General features: G+C 30.7%; 2 protein-coding genes across 3 annotated transcripts; one reads left to right on the top strand and one right to left on the bottom strand.

Annotated features, from left to right (window-relative positions):
* Positions 1–4,338: 4,338 nt before the first annotated feature.
* LOC101508221 (dihydrodipicolinate reductase-like protein CRR1, chloroplastic) lies at positions 4,339–7,053 on the top strand. 2 transcript variants are annotated; one of them, XM_004496545.4, is made up of 10 exons: positions 4,339–4,540; positions 4,631–4,753; positions 4,992–5,066; positions 5,163–5,228; positions 5,553–5,648; positions 5,842–5,958; positions 6,041–6,133; positions 6,274–6,372; positions 6,574–6,683; positions 6,790–7,053. In XM_004496545.4, exons 1-9 carry the CDS (start codon positions 4,424–4,426, stop codon positions 6,655–6,657), a joined length of 870 nt encoding a protein of 289 aa, XP_004496602.1. In that variant the 5' UTR covers positions 4,339–4,423; the 3' UTR covers positions 6,658–6,683; positions 6,790–7,053. The 2 variants fall into 2 exon arrangements, with proteins under 2 accessions (XP_004496602.1, XP_004496601.1); XM_004496544.4 differs by having other exon boundaries at positions 4,343–4,540; positions 6,597–6,683.
* Positions 7,054–7,384: 331 nt separating this feature from the next.
* Positions 7,385–11,138, bottom strand: LOC101507907 (F-box protein PP2-A13). The gene is made up of 3 exons (XM_004496542.4): positions 10,660–11,138; positions 10,428–10,546; positions 7,385–8,047 (listed from the first exon to the last, which is right to left on the bottom strand). The coding sequence occupies exons 1-3, from the start codon at positions 10,990–10,992 to the stop codon at positions 7,627–7,629; spliced, it is 873 nt and encodes a 290-aa protein (XP_004496599.1). The 5' UTR covers positions 10,993–11,138; the 3' UTR covers positions 7,385–7,626.
* Positions 11,139–12,803: the final 1,665 nt, after the last annotated feature.

Genomic DNA, 12,803 nt, shown 5'->3' with positions numbered 1-12,803 from the left:
TCATCTGTTAAGCAATTGGTCATTTTTTTAGGATTGCAAACATAATAGGAAGACAAACCATGCACAAGTGGTTAAAAAACAAGAGAAAATAGTTCAAATATATATTCCTATCTAGATAGAGACACATTAGTCTACATAGACACACATCTAGATGCTTGCTCATTTTGAAAGATATGATGAAAATTAAGTTGTGATAATTTGAAAATTTAATAAATATGTTTTTAATTTTTATTAAAAAATTTTAATTTTTGGTTTTAGTGTCCATAAAAATTTACATTTTTAGTTTATTCAAAATTAGTTTTTTCGTTTAAGTAACTAAATTTATGAGGAACAAAGACAATTTGATTAGATCATAAATAAAATAGATGTCAAGGCTTAATTCAATTAGTAAAAATGTTATTATTATTATACATTATATTTTAGATTTAAATTCAGAACTTTACAATTTATATGAAATTTTAGTAATAATTATATATTTATATTAATATAAACAATACACATAATTAAAATAAGACATGTTTTGATTAGATACTGTTGGAAATGATGAAACATAATTGGCATTGATGATGGCTTTAATGTGTGAATTGAAAAATGAGAAGTCCCACATTGGAGGGAACACACTCATTTATGACATTTATAAGGAGCTAGTTTCACAATTGGGTTGGGCCCCAAGGGGCACCGCAATTTTGTGAAGGAGGGAGAACGCAAGCAAACGGACCACCACACGCGCGCGCCGCCGCCGCCCGTCCGCTTGGCTCGGCCCGGTTCGGTTCGGTTCGGGTTGTGGTGTATTATAGTTTTTTTTAACAGATGGAAACATATTACGAAACTGCCATCCACAAGGTCAAAGTCAAAGTTCTGATTCATTCAAACCCTAAACAGACTAGTCTCTTGTGCCTTGCTCAGTCAAAACCCTAATTTGACTTAGCTTCAGATGTTTGCCACGTCAAAACCCTAAAGCTGAGTCTTTCCCACGTTTTTGACTTTTGCCCGGTCAAGGAGCCTTGTCAATCACGTTTCCTATTTCTGAGGCACTCTCCTAGTGGCCAGTGGCCAGTAAATGGACTTCGTGCTCCTTGGATCCCCCCATTTTCTCTGATCCAGTTGCTGAACTCATCTATAAATAGAGAGCTCACCTCACTTGGAAAAGCACACCAAAAGCTCTCCATATCTGAGGCTTTTCTCACTTCTCCCCCTTATATTCTTCTTCTTCTTCTTTTCTTGAGTAGCCTCCGTGCTATATTTGAGTAGCCTCCGTGCTATATTCGAGTGCCAGTCTATCGACTGGCATACAAAGGGTGTAATTCTAGAATGGTTTTCTACAGTGCAGTAGAACTCCGATACAGTGAATCTGGGCTGTTTTATCCTGGGGACTTCGTGGTTGATAGTCTGCCTTGCACAATTTTGGGCAGTGCCTCGAAACGTCTTAAAGAGAGCGACCTAGTCCGCGACTCAACCCAGTAATATTTTCGGTGGCATAAATTGTTTTTAAAGGTTTTCGAATTTCAAAAACAACAGATACAAAGTACCGGTTCCTAAAAAAAGGTACAAACTACAAAGTACCGGTTAATAGAAAAACGGTACAAACTACAAAGTACCGACCGACCAAATGAGATTTTAACTAAACAATGTTCAATTGGTTCCTTACATTTTTTTAATGATGATATTATACTTGAAGGTAAGAAATATTTTAGAGGAGCTTTCAAATTCTTTCTTGGTGTATAATAACATAGTTACAAGTACTAATTAATTTCGATCATTAATTTAAGATCAAATCTTTAGATAACAAGTACATTAAAGCAATCTCGATCGGACGATTGTGAGCTATAATTGCATTGCGCAGTCATAATAAGAAATATGTTTCCCTTAAATGATGATGTTTATTGAACACTTATTTATATTTATCTACTTTAACGACATTAGCAAATCTCGAACCTAATTTTTTTAATATATCATTACAAATAAATGTAACTACTTTTTTCATAAATTTTATTTATTTTTTTACTAGTATACTTCAATATTACTCATAGGTACGTTACATTTGTGGTCCTATAAATTTTATTAATTTTTTGGATTAATTCTTTAATTTTGTTTTTTTTTTTTGGCTTGACGTTTTATGTTACATTATATTTGTATAATTAATTTTTGTCTCATTTTCATCAATAACTAGTGATTGAAAACATCTCTTAAAAACTCTACTAAATACTTAAAAAAACGTTTATGTATTAGTCATTCAACAAACATTCAACATATCTTATAAACAGTTTACATTTTTTGATTTTTCTCTATAACTATCTAGACAAATATAAAACCTCTAAAAACATATTAAAAGAGATCTATTCAGATAATCGATGTCTTTAAATAGTTTGATTAAGATTTATATAATATATATGACGTGCCTATCATGGGATGGACTATTGTTTTTTTAGGGATATTATTGTTTTCTTAGTTGTTGAACACACTATTAGACTCTAAAAAAATAACAAAGATTAATTATTTTGGTGACAACATAAAGTGAGTAATGATTATAAGATATAAGGAAAGTTTGTTAAACATGGAAATTTCCATTTTTCATGAGAATTAGGTTCTAGATGTATAAATTTGTGAACAAATAGATACACAACCAAAACCAGCTGCTTTGAAAATGACATAGCACCATATGTGTTCTTGCAACTGCACAAGAAAGATGCTTCACAACGCAATGGCTCGACAAAGCATGTTAGCATGAGCAGACGCAACTGGCATCATGCCCTCATCATATAATAAAATTAGAAATACATGGTCAAACATCAACCGAATTTGATACTCACTTTCAATTTGCTAAATAGATAAATAAAAATATATATGGAAGTGGATTTTGACGTCTGACTATAAGTAGCTAACCCCATCAAATTTTAGGTACCATAAACGAATCAAAGGTAGAACATATTATGCACCAAATCTTTTCCTTCTTATACATTGCGTTATTTTCAGATCCCTTTAACTACTTTAGCGCCTCTTTGGAACTAAGGCCGAATTCCATTTCTTGTGTTCCAAAGCATTTTTGTTGTTTCATATGATATATTTACAAATACTCGCTTCATTAATTTTCTTTTTATAAGAGACAATTTATAATAATTTGGTCAATAAAAGTTGATGTATTTGATGTATAATATACATCAAATACATCAACTTTTATTGACCAAATTATATATAACTCAAATGTCTCTTATAAAAAATATCAAATAATAATATTTATGTAAAGACACAACAACCTAGATTCTGTCAAATTCTGACCAACTAAACCGTGCTTTAACCGACATTTTTAGATTAAACTTGTGTAATCGTGTGTGAGATCATGGCTTTGTTGTTGCTTGTCTAGCATTTCCATATTCTATTGTTGTTTCCGTTGTGTCCTTGCATTTCTTCTCTTTTCTGATAGTGTCTTCTAAAAAATAGTGATCGAGTCTAGCCTCATTTTTCTTAAATTAGACATTGAGGTTGAATTATCTGTGTGCTTCAGTTTTGAATCAATCTTAAGGCATTAACGATTGAATGAGTCTCTTGCACTTGAGAAAGATTTGGTTATACTAACTTTGACTATCCTAAACTCGTAAATTGTGTTTTGGCTAAAACTTTAAATATTTTTATTGTAAATAATAGATAAATGTAACATCATAATGCATATTTTTATCTAAATTGTTAAGATACATATATTTGTTGGAAGCAATTAAGGTACATATTTGATGGCATGTTATGACAATAGGAATAGGAAGCATTGCAATTGGGAGGTTTGCAAAATTGAAGAGGTTAATTCATGTGCCATGATCTCAAGAGTATATAGTTCATACTTTGATGCAATGATCTCTCTTAATAGTGTATTTTTTAAGGAGTTACATTTTTTGTTCGCTTACTTCATAGTAATATTTTAATAATTCAATTGTTAACAAGGAAATGAGACAGAAGATTTATGTCCATTTTTTCTGTTTTTGGTTAAGTACCTTGGCATTATTTGGATTTGTTTACTCACGTCCCCTTTTCCCCCTGCAGAAGCAGGGACCATGAACATTGCTGTCTCATTGGTTTATTGCCCAAAAATTTGTACATAAAACAAGTCACTCACATATGCTGGGATTCCCACCACAGTCTATTATCTATAGGACAAGGAATCAAAATTTTAGGATAATGTTTAATAACTATTTTTTTTTAATAAGAATTATGTTGTCTCTATTCTATTATAAATTTTCTAATATATATATTTAATTTTTAATTGACTATATGTAAAGGCACATGTAATAAGTTACTCAAAATATTACCTTATTTATAAAAAATATTACCCAACTCAAGCTATGTGTGTGACCAATATTACCCAACTCAAGCTATGTGTGTGGTCACAGAATATAAAGCTTATCTTCTATTGGACACAGAGACTTCCTAAGCAGCTATGGCAGCCTTAAGCTGCCATTTCCATCCCATCAACTACTTGAATTCTCATAAGTTTAACAGAAGAATCAAGCATTCCATTTCCTGCTCAGCTCAACCTATACAAAGCAATATAAAGGTACCAACTTGAAGAGCCTTTTTCAAATTTCAACTCTTTGATTCATTTCACATGAGAATTTATTCAATTTTCAACGCCCTTTTGGAATAGGTTGTGATAAATGGAGCAGCCAAGGAAATAGGAAGAGCAGCAATAGTTGCTGTGACAAATGCTAGAGGAATGGAAGTAGCTGGAGCTGTTGATACTTGCCATGTTGGAGAAGATATTGGACAGGTTTTTGTTTTTGGTGTCATTTCAGTTTGCATTAAAGCAAAACTAATTAACCAAGTAGTTGTTTTAAAGTGGTTAATTAACTTTAGTTAATTTCAAATTGTTTGGGAGAATGTAAGTTTGAATTCTAGCTGAATCAATTTTTAATCAGACTTTACTTACTTCTCATCCGAATTCCGGATATTAAACAGAACTAACTTGTTTAGTCTTTGTCTTTAATCTTTTTTAGATTTTCTTATAGGTATGTGGCATGGAAGAGCCTCTTGAAATACCAATACTAAATGACCTTACTATGGTTTTGGGCTCTATTTCTCAGGTAATGTGAATTAGCAATAGCAAACTTGGTATTATTCAATTAGTATTTTTTTAATCTTTTTGTATCTAGAATGACTTTTTGAATTTCAATTTGCAGTCCAAGGCTACTGCAGTTGTAGTTGATTTCACTGACCCTTCATCAGTATATGATAATGTGAAACAGGTTTGAACTCTGGTAACCAACATAACTATAGTTGGCTCTTGGCTAAGACTGAGAATTTAATTAGTTGAATTCTTAATTAAGTTGCAATAGCATTAGTATGATGTAGTTTTATCAGCACATATGGATGAATTAGGTGTTGAGATAAGTGCGTATCTTTTATCCATTGAATTAGTATTTTTAAAACAAAGTTTCATATCTAAAGAAACAACTTCAAGTACTAGGACAATAAGACTAAAGTGAATCTTGAGAACCTCTGAAATTATAGTTGTAGCATTAGACTGTATTTTGATTAAACTTGTACATTGATTCATTCTTCTTCACTAGGCAACAGCATTTGGCATGAAAAGCGTCGTTTACGTGCCGCGAATCAAACTAGATACGGTTGCAGCGTTATCTGCATTCTGTGAGAAGGCAAGCATGGTGAGCAAGGGGTGAGACACATATATAAGAACAAATACATAGTCTACTTGAACTTAATTATATTCATTTTTCTATATACTCTATTGTCTATTCAGTTATTTCACACTCTATAATCCACATCATTTTGAATAGCAACGAATGCAGCTTTAGACTAAACCTGCTACTAATTAAGCCATTTGTTCTCTTTTGTTAGGGTGTTTTGGTTGCACCAACCCTTTCCATAGGATCAATATTATTGCAGCAGGCTGCAATTTCAGCCTCTTTCCATTACCGCAACGTGGAAATTGTGGAATCCAAGCCTAATGCAAATGTAAAAATTTGATGTTCTTCTTTATAGTTGCATCACTGTTTTTGTTTGTTTGCTCTCATACTGAAAAAGCCTTGTTGAATAGGATCTTCCATCAGCAGAAGCAAATCAAATTGCCAACAATCTATCTAACCTTGGCCAAATCTATAACAGAGAAGATTCTTCAACAGATGTATTGGTAAGGACAAAAACAAAACACCTTCAATACATATAAATGCACACAAAAACAATTACTATGAATATGTTAAGTCTTTATGTCTAGTGAGATATTATAAAAATATAACACAGAATCTGTTCATTTATTTATCACAATACAAGGCAAGGGGTCAAGTTTTGGGAGACGGAATTCGTGTGCATAGCTTGGTCTTACCTGGGCTTCCCTCTAGTACAACTGTTCACTTTTCTGGTCTAGGAGAGGTATGTCATTAATGAACACATTTTACATATATGAACCACCAATTTAGTCACAAAATTCAGAAATTGACCAAATTTTAAAATGATTCATGATATTAAAAATCATTGATTACATTAGTCCTTATGAGACAATTTTCGAAACTATATTATTCGACTCATTAAAGTTTGGTTAATTTGAGAGACCAAATTAATGTCCTACCTTAGGGAAATGAATTCAATTGGTGCAGATTTACTCTATCAAGCATGACATCACAGATGTACAATGTCTCATGCCAGGCTTGTTGTTAGCCATTAGAAAAGTAGTGCGCCTAAAGGTACCTTTTAAGTATTTGAATTCTAAAGCTCTTTAGCTTTTTTTATATTGTTCTACTTGGTCTAATTCAATCTTTTCATTTTCCCCTTTATTTATCATTCTTGAAGAACTTGGTATATGGCTTGGAGAAGTTTTTGTAATCATATGCTACATCTTCAATCTCCTGTTGACAAATATCATCATAGAGAAAGTTTGTTTGAAAATCAATATAAAAAGAGCCTCCAAATTGCTCTCTAGCGGGCTGTTGACATATATTCTGAACTGTGGATTCGATGATTTTGTAAGGACATTTTTGGATTTGTGGACATGTATTAAAGTCACTCAATTTAGACATGAACTGAAGTTAGAAATGTTAGTACAATCTAATGTCATCAATGTGCATTTCAACAAAATAAAATGACGGGCACATTAACCATGTGTGTCAAATGTCCCTTTAAAAAATTGTAGAATTAGGTGTCACAAATTGTTGTTCAAATAATAATTTTTTGAAATAAATCCTTTGTGTGGATTGTGATTCTGTAAAGATATCAATTATTAAGCTAAGAAACAAAAAGGCAGTTTTGAAATGTGTGGTGTTTTTTAAAAGGACAAAAACTACGTTCTTGAAACATGAAAAAGCGTAAAATACAAATATCTTCAACTTGATACACTATAACTGATTTGAACACAATTTTAAAAAAAAATACATAATGCATCCAAAAATAACAGATGAGCAATTAACATTTTTTTTTTAATTGTTCAGAGTTTAACATTTCAAGTTTGTAAAGTACAACTGCATATAACTGATATAAGTTACAAAAGAACGCTCAAACCCACCTAAAATAAAGGGCTAATTGAGTAATTTTCAGCTCCCACAAACACCAAATAATCTGTTATAAAAGAAACCGTTCTTTAATTTTCTCTAATACAAGTACATAACTAAACGAAAAATGTTTAATAACCAGCTAAAACTGTTTGAGTTTTTCTCTAAACTCAGTTGGGCAAATGATTGCACTATCTATGCATAAGCCACCTTTGGTATGAGTACAATCAATTTGGGCCAAAGAAAACTTAATCTTTATGGGCTCATTGGGCTTTACGACCACGAAATCTCCTACATGGTAATAGACCCAATCCCCTGGCCCTTGTAAGTAACACTCCGAGATTGAACGCTGACCGTCGGATGTGGAGAGTTGGAACCTGACGGGTTTGATGTCCCAGCCATGCACTTGATCAACGTTGCACACACGCCGACCCAATTTTTTGGATGCTTTGCCCAATTGGAGTTTAAAAGTTATGCTGTAACTTCCCACAGGGAATACAAACTCTACCTCCCCTACTACTTCAACCCACCACATTTGTTGAAGATATGCCACATTCTTAAACCTGTAGATACAAAAGAATAATACTTTAATTCTTCTTTGTAATTCATATTTCAACATGTTTCTAAGATAATAATACTACCTGACGTGGTAATAATACTTCGTAAAAATCTATATGTATAATGAGACGTGTGTCAGATGTTTAATATAAAATTCTATTTTAAGTAACATCTAGTCATAGTACTAATTTATTAATAAAGATTTGCATATATTCTTTTGTCAACCACACTGGACCACCAAATTAAAACTTCTTACCACTAAGTATATTATATGTGTGACCACGATTTTAATAATTTAAGGAGAGAAAAAATGCAAGTAGCATTTTAATTTGTAACTTTACTTGTTTCTAGCGGGATAAATAATAAAATTATTCAATAATATCATAAACACAACTACTCTATAATGTAACATTACTGTTTTTAAAAACCAACTTTTTAAGTTTAGATTAGAGTTTATCTTTTAATTAAATTTCATTTGATGGTGGTTTAAAAATTGTAAATATTTTCATATTTTAAGTTATTTCAAGTGTTTATAAAAAAAATTATTTTTAAGCATTTACAAAGTTTCAATTTCAATTTCACCTGTGTTATTTAAAAAAAAAAATCTCAGTATTCATAATTAAATTTCAGAGGATTGCATTTTTGATATTTTTCAAGAAATGTTAAAAAATCTTCTAAATATTATTTTTAGATTAAATACATTTATTTTTTAAGTATTACTTTTGTTTTTATTTTATTTTATTTTATTTCCGATAAAATATGTTTTTGGTGGGGTCACCGGCCAAAGCATGTGAAAAGAGGTGTTTAAATTTTTTTCCCGGATAGTTGTGTCTTTCTACAAACAAATTGGATATATTCCAATAAATAAAAGCTGTAATAACGGCTGAGAATCGCATATTATAATGGGAGGGGTGTCTTTATGCCAATTAAAATGCGCATAATAATAAAGCATGCATATGTACCAAAGTTTAATTTAAGACAAAAAGGCACTTCAAGTAGCACATAATTGGCCAAAGAAGCTCTTGTGGCAAGCAAAACACAACTAATCACAAACCCAAACGAATAGAATATTTTATGACATTGCTTCTCTACTATAGACATAATGGATAGATATTTATTTACATTAATTTGCTAAAACAGGGGTCCTTTTCAGGCTGTTTCAATAGTGTTTCTTCGAGCAGATTGCTTGCACTCTTCTTTCTTTACTTAAATTATCTATATTGACCACAAATTAAAACACTACCACAATTTGGCAAAGCCAATGGCATTGCCCATTATCTTTTAAAATCAATGCCCCCTCGTTAAGAAACCGTAGTGTGTGAAAACTTCCATCGCAATTTCAGGAAAATATCACGTTCTACTATAATGAATTTAAATAAAATCATCAAACAGAACGGTTCCTTGTTTTATTTTGGGTTAAATGTCCACATAAGTCTTTGCAGTTTTCTTCAATGAAAATAATGTATATGATATTTTAGTCCATGGAACGTTGTTCAGATTATTCTTTTTTTTTTTGTTTCTTTTCAAAGGGATTATTCTTACTATTGATACCATTTTCACTTGCCTAAGCATATTTTGGTGATTTTTTAATATGCATGTAGCATTATTATTATTTTGAGGAAGTCTAGTGGCTAAATTTATCCACGTTAAACGTAGAGAAGAAGGTAGTGGGATTCGAACTCGCAAGTCGCACCTCAACATATGTCAAATGTTTCGGCATCCTTTTAACATTTCAACTGGTATTACTTAATGAATCAGTCTTTCCTTTTCATATTCTTTTGCACCATATTCCCATCAATTGAATTTTCCTCTATTTGTTTCCTACGGCTACAAGTTACACCCAAAAGCTGTTTTTTTTAGTATACAAACTTTTTAATTAGGAAGTTTTCACAAGGTTTGTTTTTATATTTGTTCAAAAACGATTTTCATTTCTTTTAAACAGACTCTTTTACTTCAGTTATAACACAGCAAAATAATCAACAAACAGCATATTTTTAATTAAATTTCTACACAAAACCCAGAAAATTATTTTTCAATGAGCTACTAGTAGTAATTTTTTATAAACACAAGTTGCTCGAGGAAAAACACGAACTCATATTCCTTTCCATCAAGGATCCACATTCAACACATCAGTAATCTTCAGATCGATAAATTTTTTATTTTATTTTAAAATTTAAAATAATAAATTTAAATCAGGACGTTTGATTTCAATGGAGCAACCATAATGTTGCTGCCACATGAATGTGGAGAATGTTTTGGAGTCAAAGCACATGATTTTGACCAGAAATATAACCTTCAAGACATGGTCAAAATAAAATAAAATAAAATAAATCATATATAGAAGGAAAATAATTTCATTAAACATAAGTATAGTATATCACTCACCTGGACTCCTCAGTTGGAATATAAATCCAATATCTTCTATCATCTATTCCTGTTATCTTTAAGGACTTTGATGACATAGAGAAACAAACTTGTCCACTACATTTGTCCAACCTAACTTCCTATAACCACAAAAGGACCAAGATCACAAATTAATAGTTGAATAAAAATATAATAAATAAAAAATTGAACTATTAAAGAAAAGTGCCTTAATTAATTAGATGGAGCAACTTACTTTAGTACCATGATCATAGCGATTAGGTAGACAAAGTTTTGCATAGATCTCTTTCTTAGTCATAATGGAAATATTTTCTTCACCGAGAATTTTATTAGCAAGAAACTTATAATTTTGTGGCAACTTTGATTCCCAAACAAAATCAGCTGAAGAAGCTCTATGAAAAGCACGGTTGACTCTAGCCAATTTACATATATCAGGTGGATCAAGATTCATAAGAATGGAGGAGATGCAACTCTCTGGAATATCACCAAGACCAGTTCTTGATGATGAAGAATTAGACCCTTCACCTTTTTCTTTTACGGTTGTTGTTGAAGAAATACTAGCCCCCATTAATGAATTAATTGAAAACAAATGAAATGGTAAACAGAGTTTGGTTCAAAAATTCAATGATGAAAAAGGAGGAGGGTATAAAGTAGGTAAAAGATTGGAGGAGAAAATGAAGATGAAGAAAGTGCTTCCATTTTGATTTTCGGGGCTTGGTGTGGAATTAAGGAAATGGTATAGTGGTGGCAGAGGAAACATTTTTATTTATTTATTATTATTATAGCTTTTCAATATATAAAAAATGAGCATGTGAGTGGTGTGCGTTTGTGAGATGAGAAAAGACATAAAGTGAAAATTCTTTTATTTCAATTTAATCTTCAAATTTCAATACAACAATGATATATACATTTATTATTTTCATACATTTATCTAACATTTTATTTTTTTTTCTCTCTCTTTTATTTTATTATATAATGAATTTATCATAGTTATGACATCATTTTCTTTAATTATTTTTCTCTCAATGTGTGGTTGATGTGTTTTGATGTCTATTGATAATGTTTCATTCCAATAAGAGGAAAATTTTGTATGTGAAGGGGACGTGTACATGAGTGCATGGAATTTGGTAGTACCTAATTCTTGCCTCAAATATACATATTTCATATACCTCTTCGTCGTATGTGGAGATCATATGCGTCTATTTACTTTTCGTGCACACATCAATTTTTCAATTTTATGAAATAAGATTCAAAACTTAACAAGTTCAAAAAAGTAAAAAAAATTTAAATTGTGAGGGGAATTTTCAAAATATATTTAAAATTCTCTAATAGCTATATTAATGTAGTAAAATTAAATAATTTAATATTTCATTGGTCAAATGGTTATAATGTTTGAGTTTAATTCAAAAATCAATGCATCTATTAAGTTAACAAATTTTATAATTTTTTTCAAGAGTTGTTTAATTTCTTTCATCAATTGATATGAGTTTAAGAGTTTTTTTTTTATTCATCAATTGATATGCTGTAAATAGAGATGCTTTTGAGGTAGAAAGAACAGACAAAAATTTATGTTACATGAGTTAGGTTTCTGTCAAAAAATTTATGAGTAGTTTATTATTTTCTCTAGTGCACGAGAGTAAATGAATGAATTTTATTCTATAAACTATCATTGATCGATAGACTTGATGTGAATGTGCAATTCACTTCAATGATTCCTAAGTATCATGAAAGACATTTGACGGTTAACTTGTTTGCATATAGTATATATATATAGATGGTGGGAACGAATCGAACCTAAAGTTTAATGTGATAACACGCTTTGGAATTTATTTGTGCAACATTCATCATCATCAAATTCATCATCTTCTTGTTCAAGATTTGCAGTATACCTCTAACAAAAGATCCACATAAATTACATTCTAGAAATTAATCAATGAGAATAAAAATTATATATCATCAATATAAAATTATTTACATTGATCACTAATCACAACTTGTCACCATATTTTTTGACGTAAACTTATCACCGTATCGAAGAATTCCTTTGTTTAGTTTTTATTTAAGATGATGACACATTGTAATTGATAGTTGATATAAAGGTTTTTTACTTGAATATCCTCTTTTTATTTAAAAGTAATCAAAATACCTCACACACAAAAAAAAAAATCAAAATACCCTACTTTTTCACGAGGAAGCAACCTCATGATTCGATTTGCTGAAAAATTTGTTTTCAACGTTTAATAGAAGGTCGCATCCCTAGGATGCGACCCTTACTTGAATTTTTTCCCCCTAATTTTACTAATTAGAAATTTTTTTATTTAATAAATTAAAAATTATTATAATATTTAAAAAAAACAAATATTATTAATAAAATACATT

This window comes from Cicer arietinum, chromosome 4 (genome assembly GCF_000331145.2).
Source record: "Cicer arietinum cultivar CDC Frontier isolate Library 1 chromosome 4, Cicar.CDCFrontier_v2.0, whole genome shotgun sequence".
NCBI lineage: Eukaryota > Viridiplantae > Streptophyta > Magnoliopsida > Fabales > Fabaceae > Cicer > Cicer arietinum.
Note: the sequence above shows the minus strand (reverse complement) of the source record. Positions and strands in the feature narration are given on the sequence as shown.

Coding starts and splice junctions, on each gene's coding strand:
- LOC101508221 (XM_004496544.4), top strand. CDS start 4,424: ATGGCAGCCTTAAGCTGCCATTTCCATCCCATCAACTACTTGAATTCT. Junction 4,754..4,991: donor TTGGAGAAGATATTGGACAG/GTTTTTGTTTTT, acceptor ATTTTCTTATAG/GTATGTGGCATGGAAGAGCC. Junction 5,229..5,552: donor TATATGATAATGTGAAACAG/GTTTGAACTCTG, acceptor CTTCTTCACTAG/GCAACAGCATTTGGCATGAA.
- LOC101507907 (XM_004496542.4), bottom strand. CDS start 10,992: ATGGGGGCTAGTATTTCTTCAACAACAACCGTAAAAGAAAAAGGTGAA. Junction 10,547..10,659: donor GCTATGATCATGGTACTAAA/GTAAGTTGCTCC, acceptor TTGTGGTTATAG/GAAGTTAGGTTGGACAAATG. Junction 8,048..10,427: donor ATTCCAACTGAGGAGTCCAG/GTGAGTGATATA, acceptor TTGTATCTACAG/GTTTAAGAATGTGGCATATC.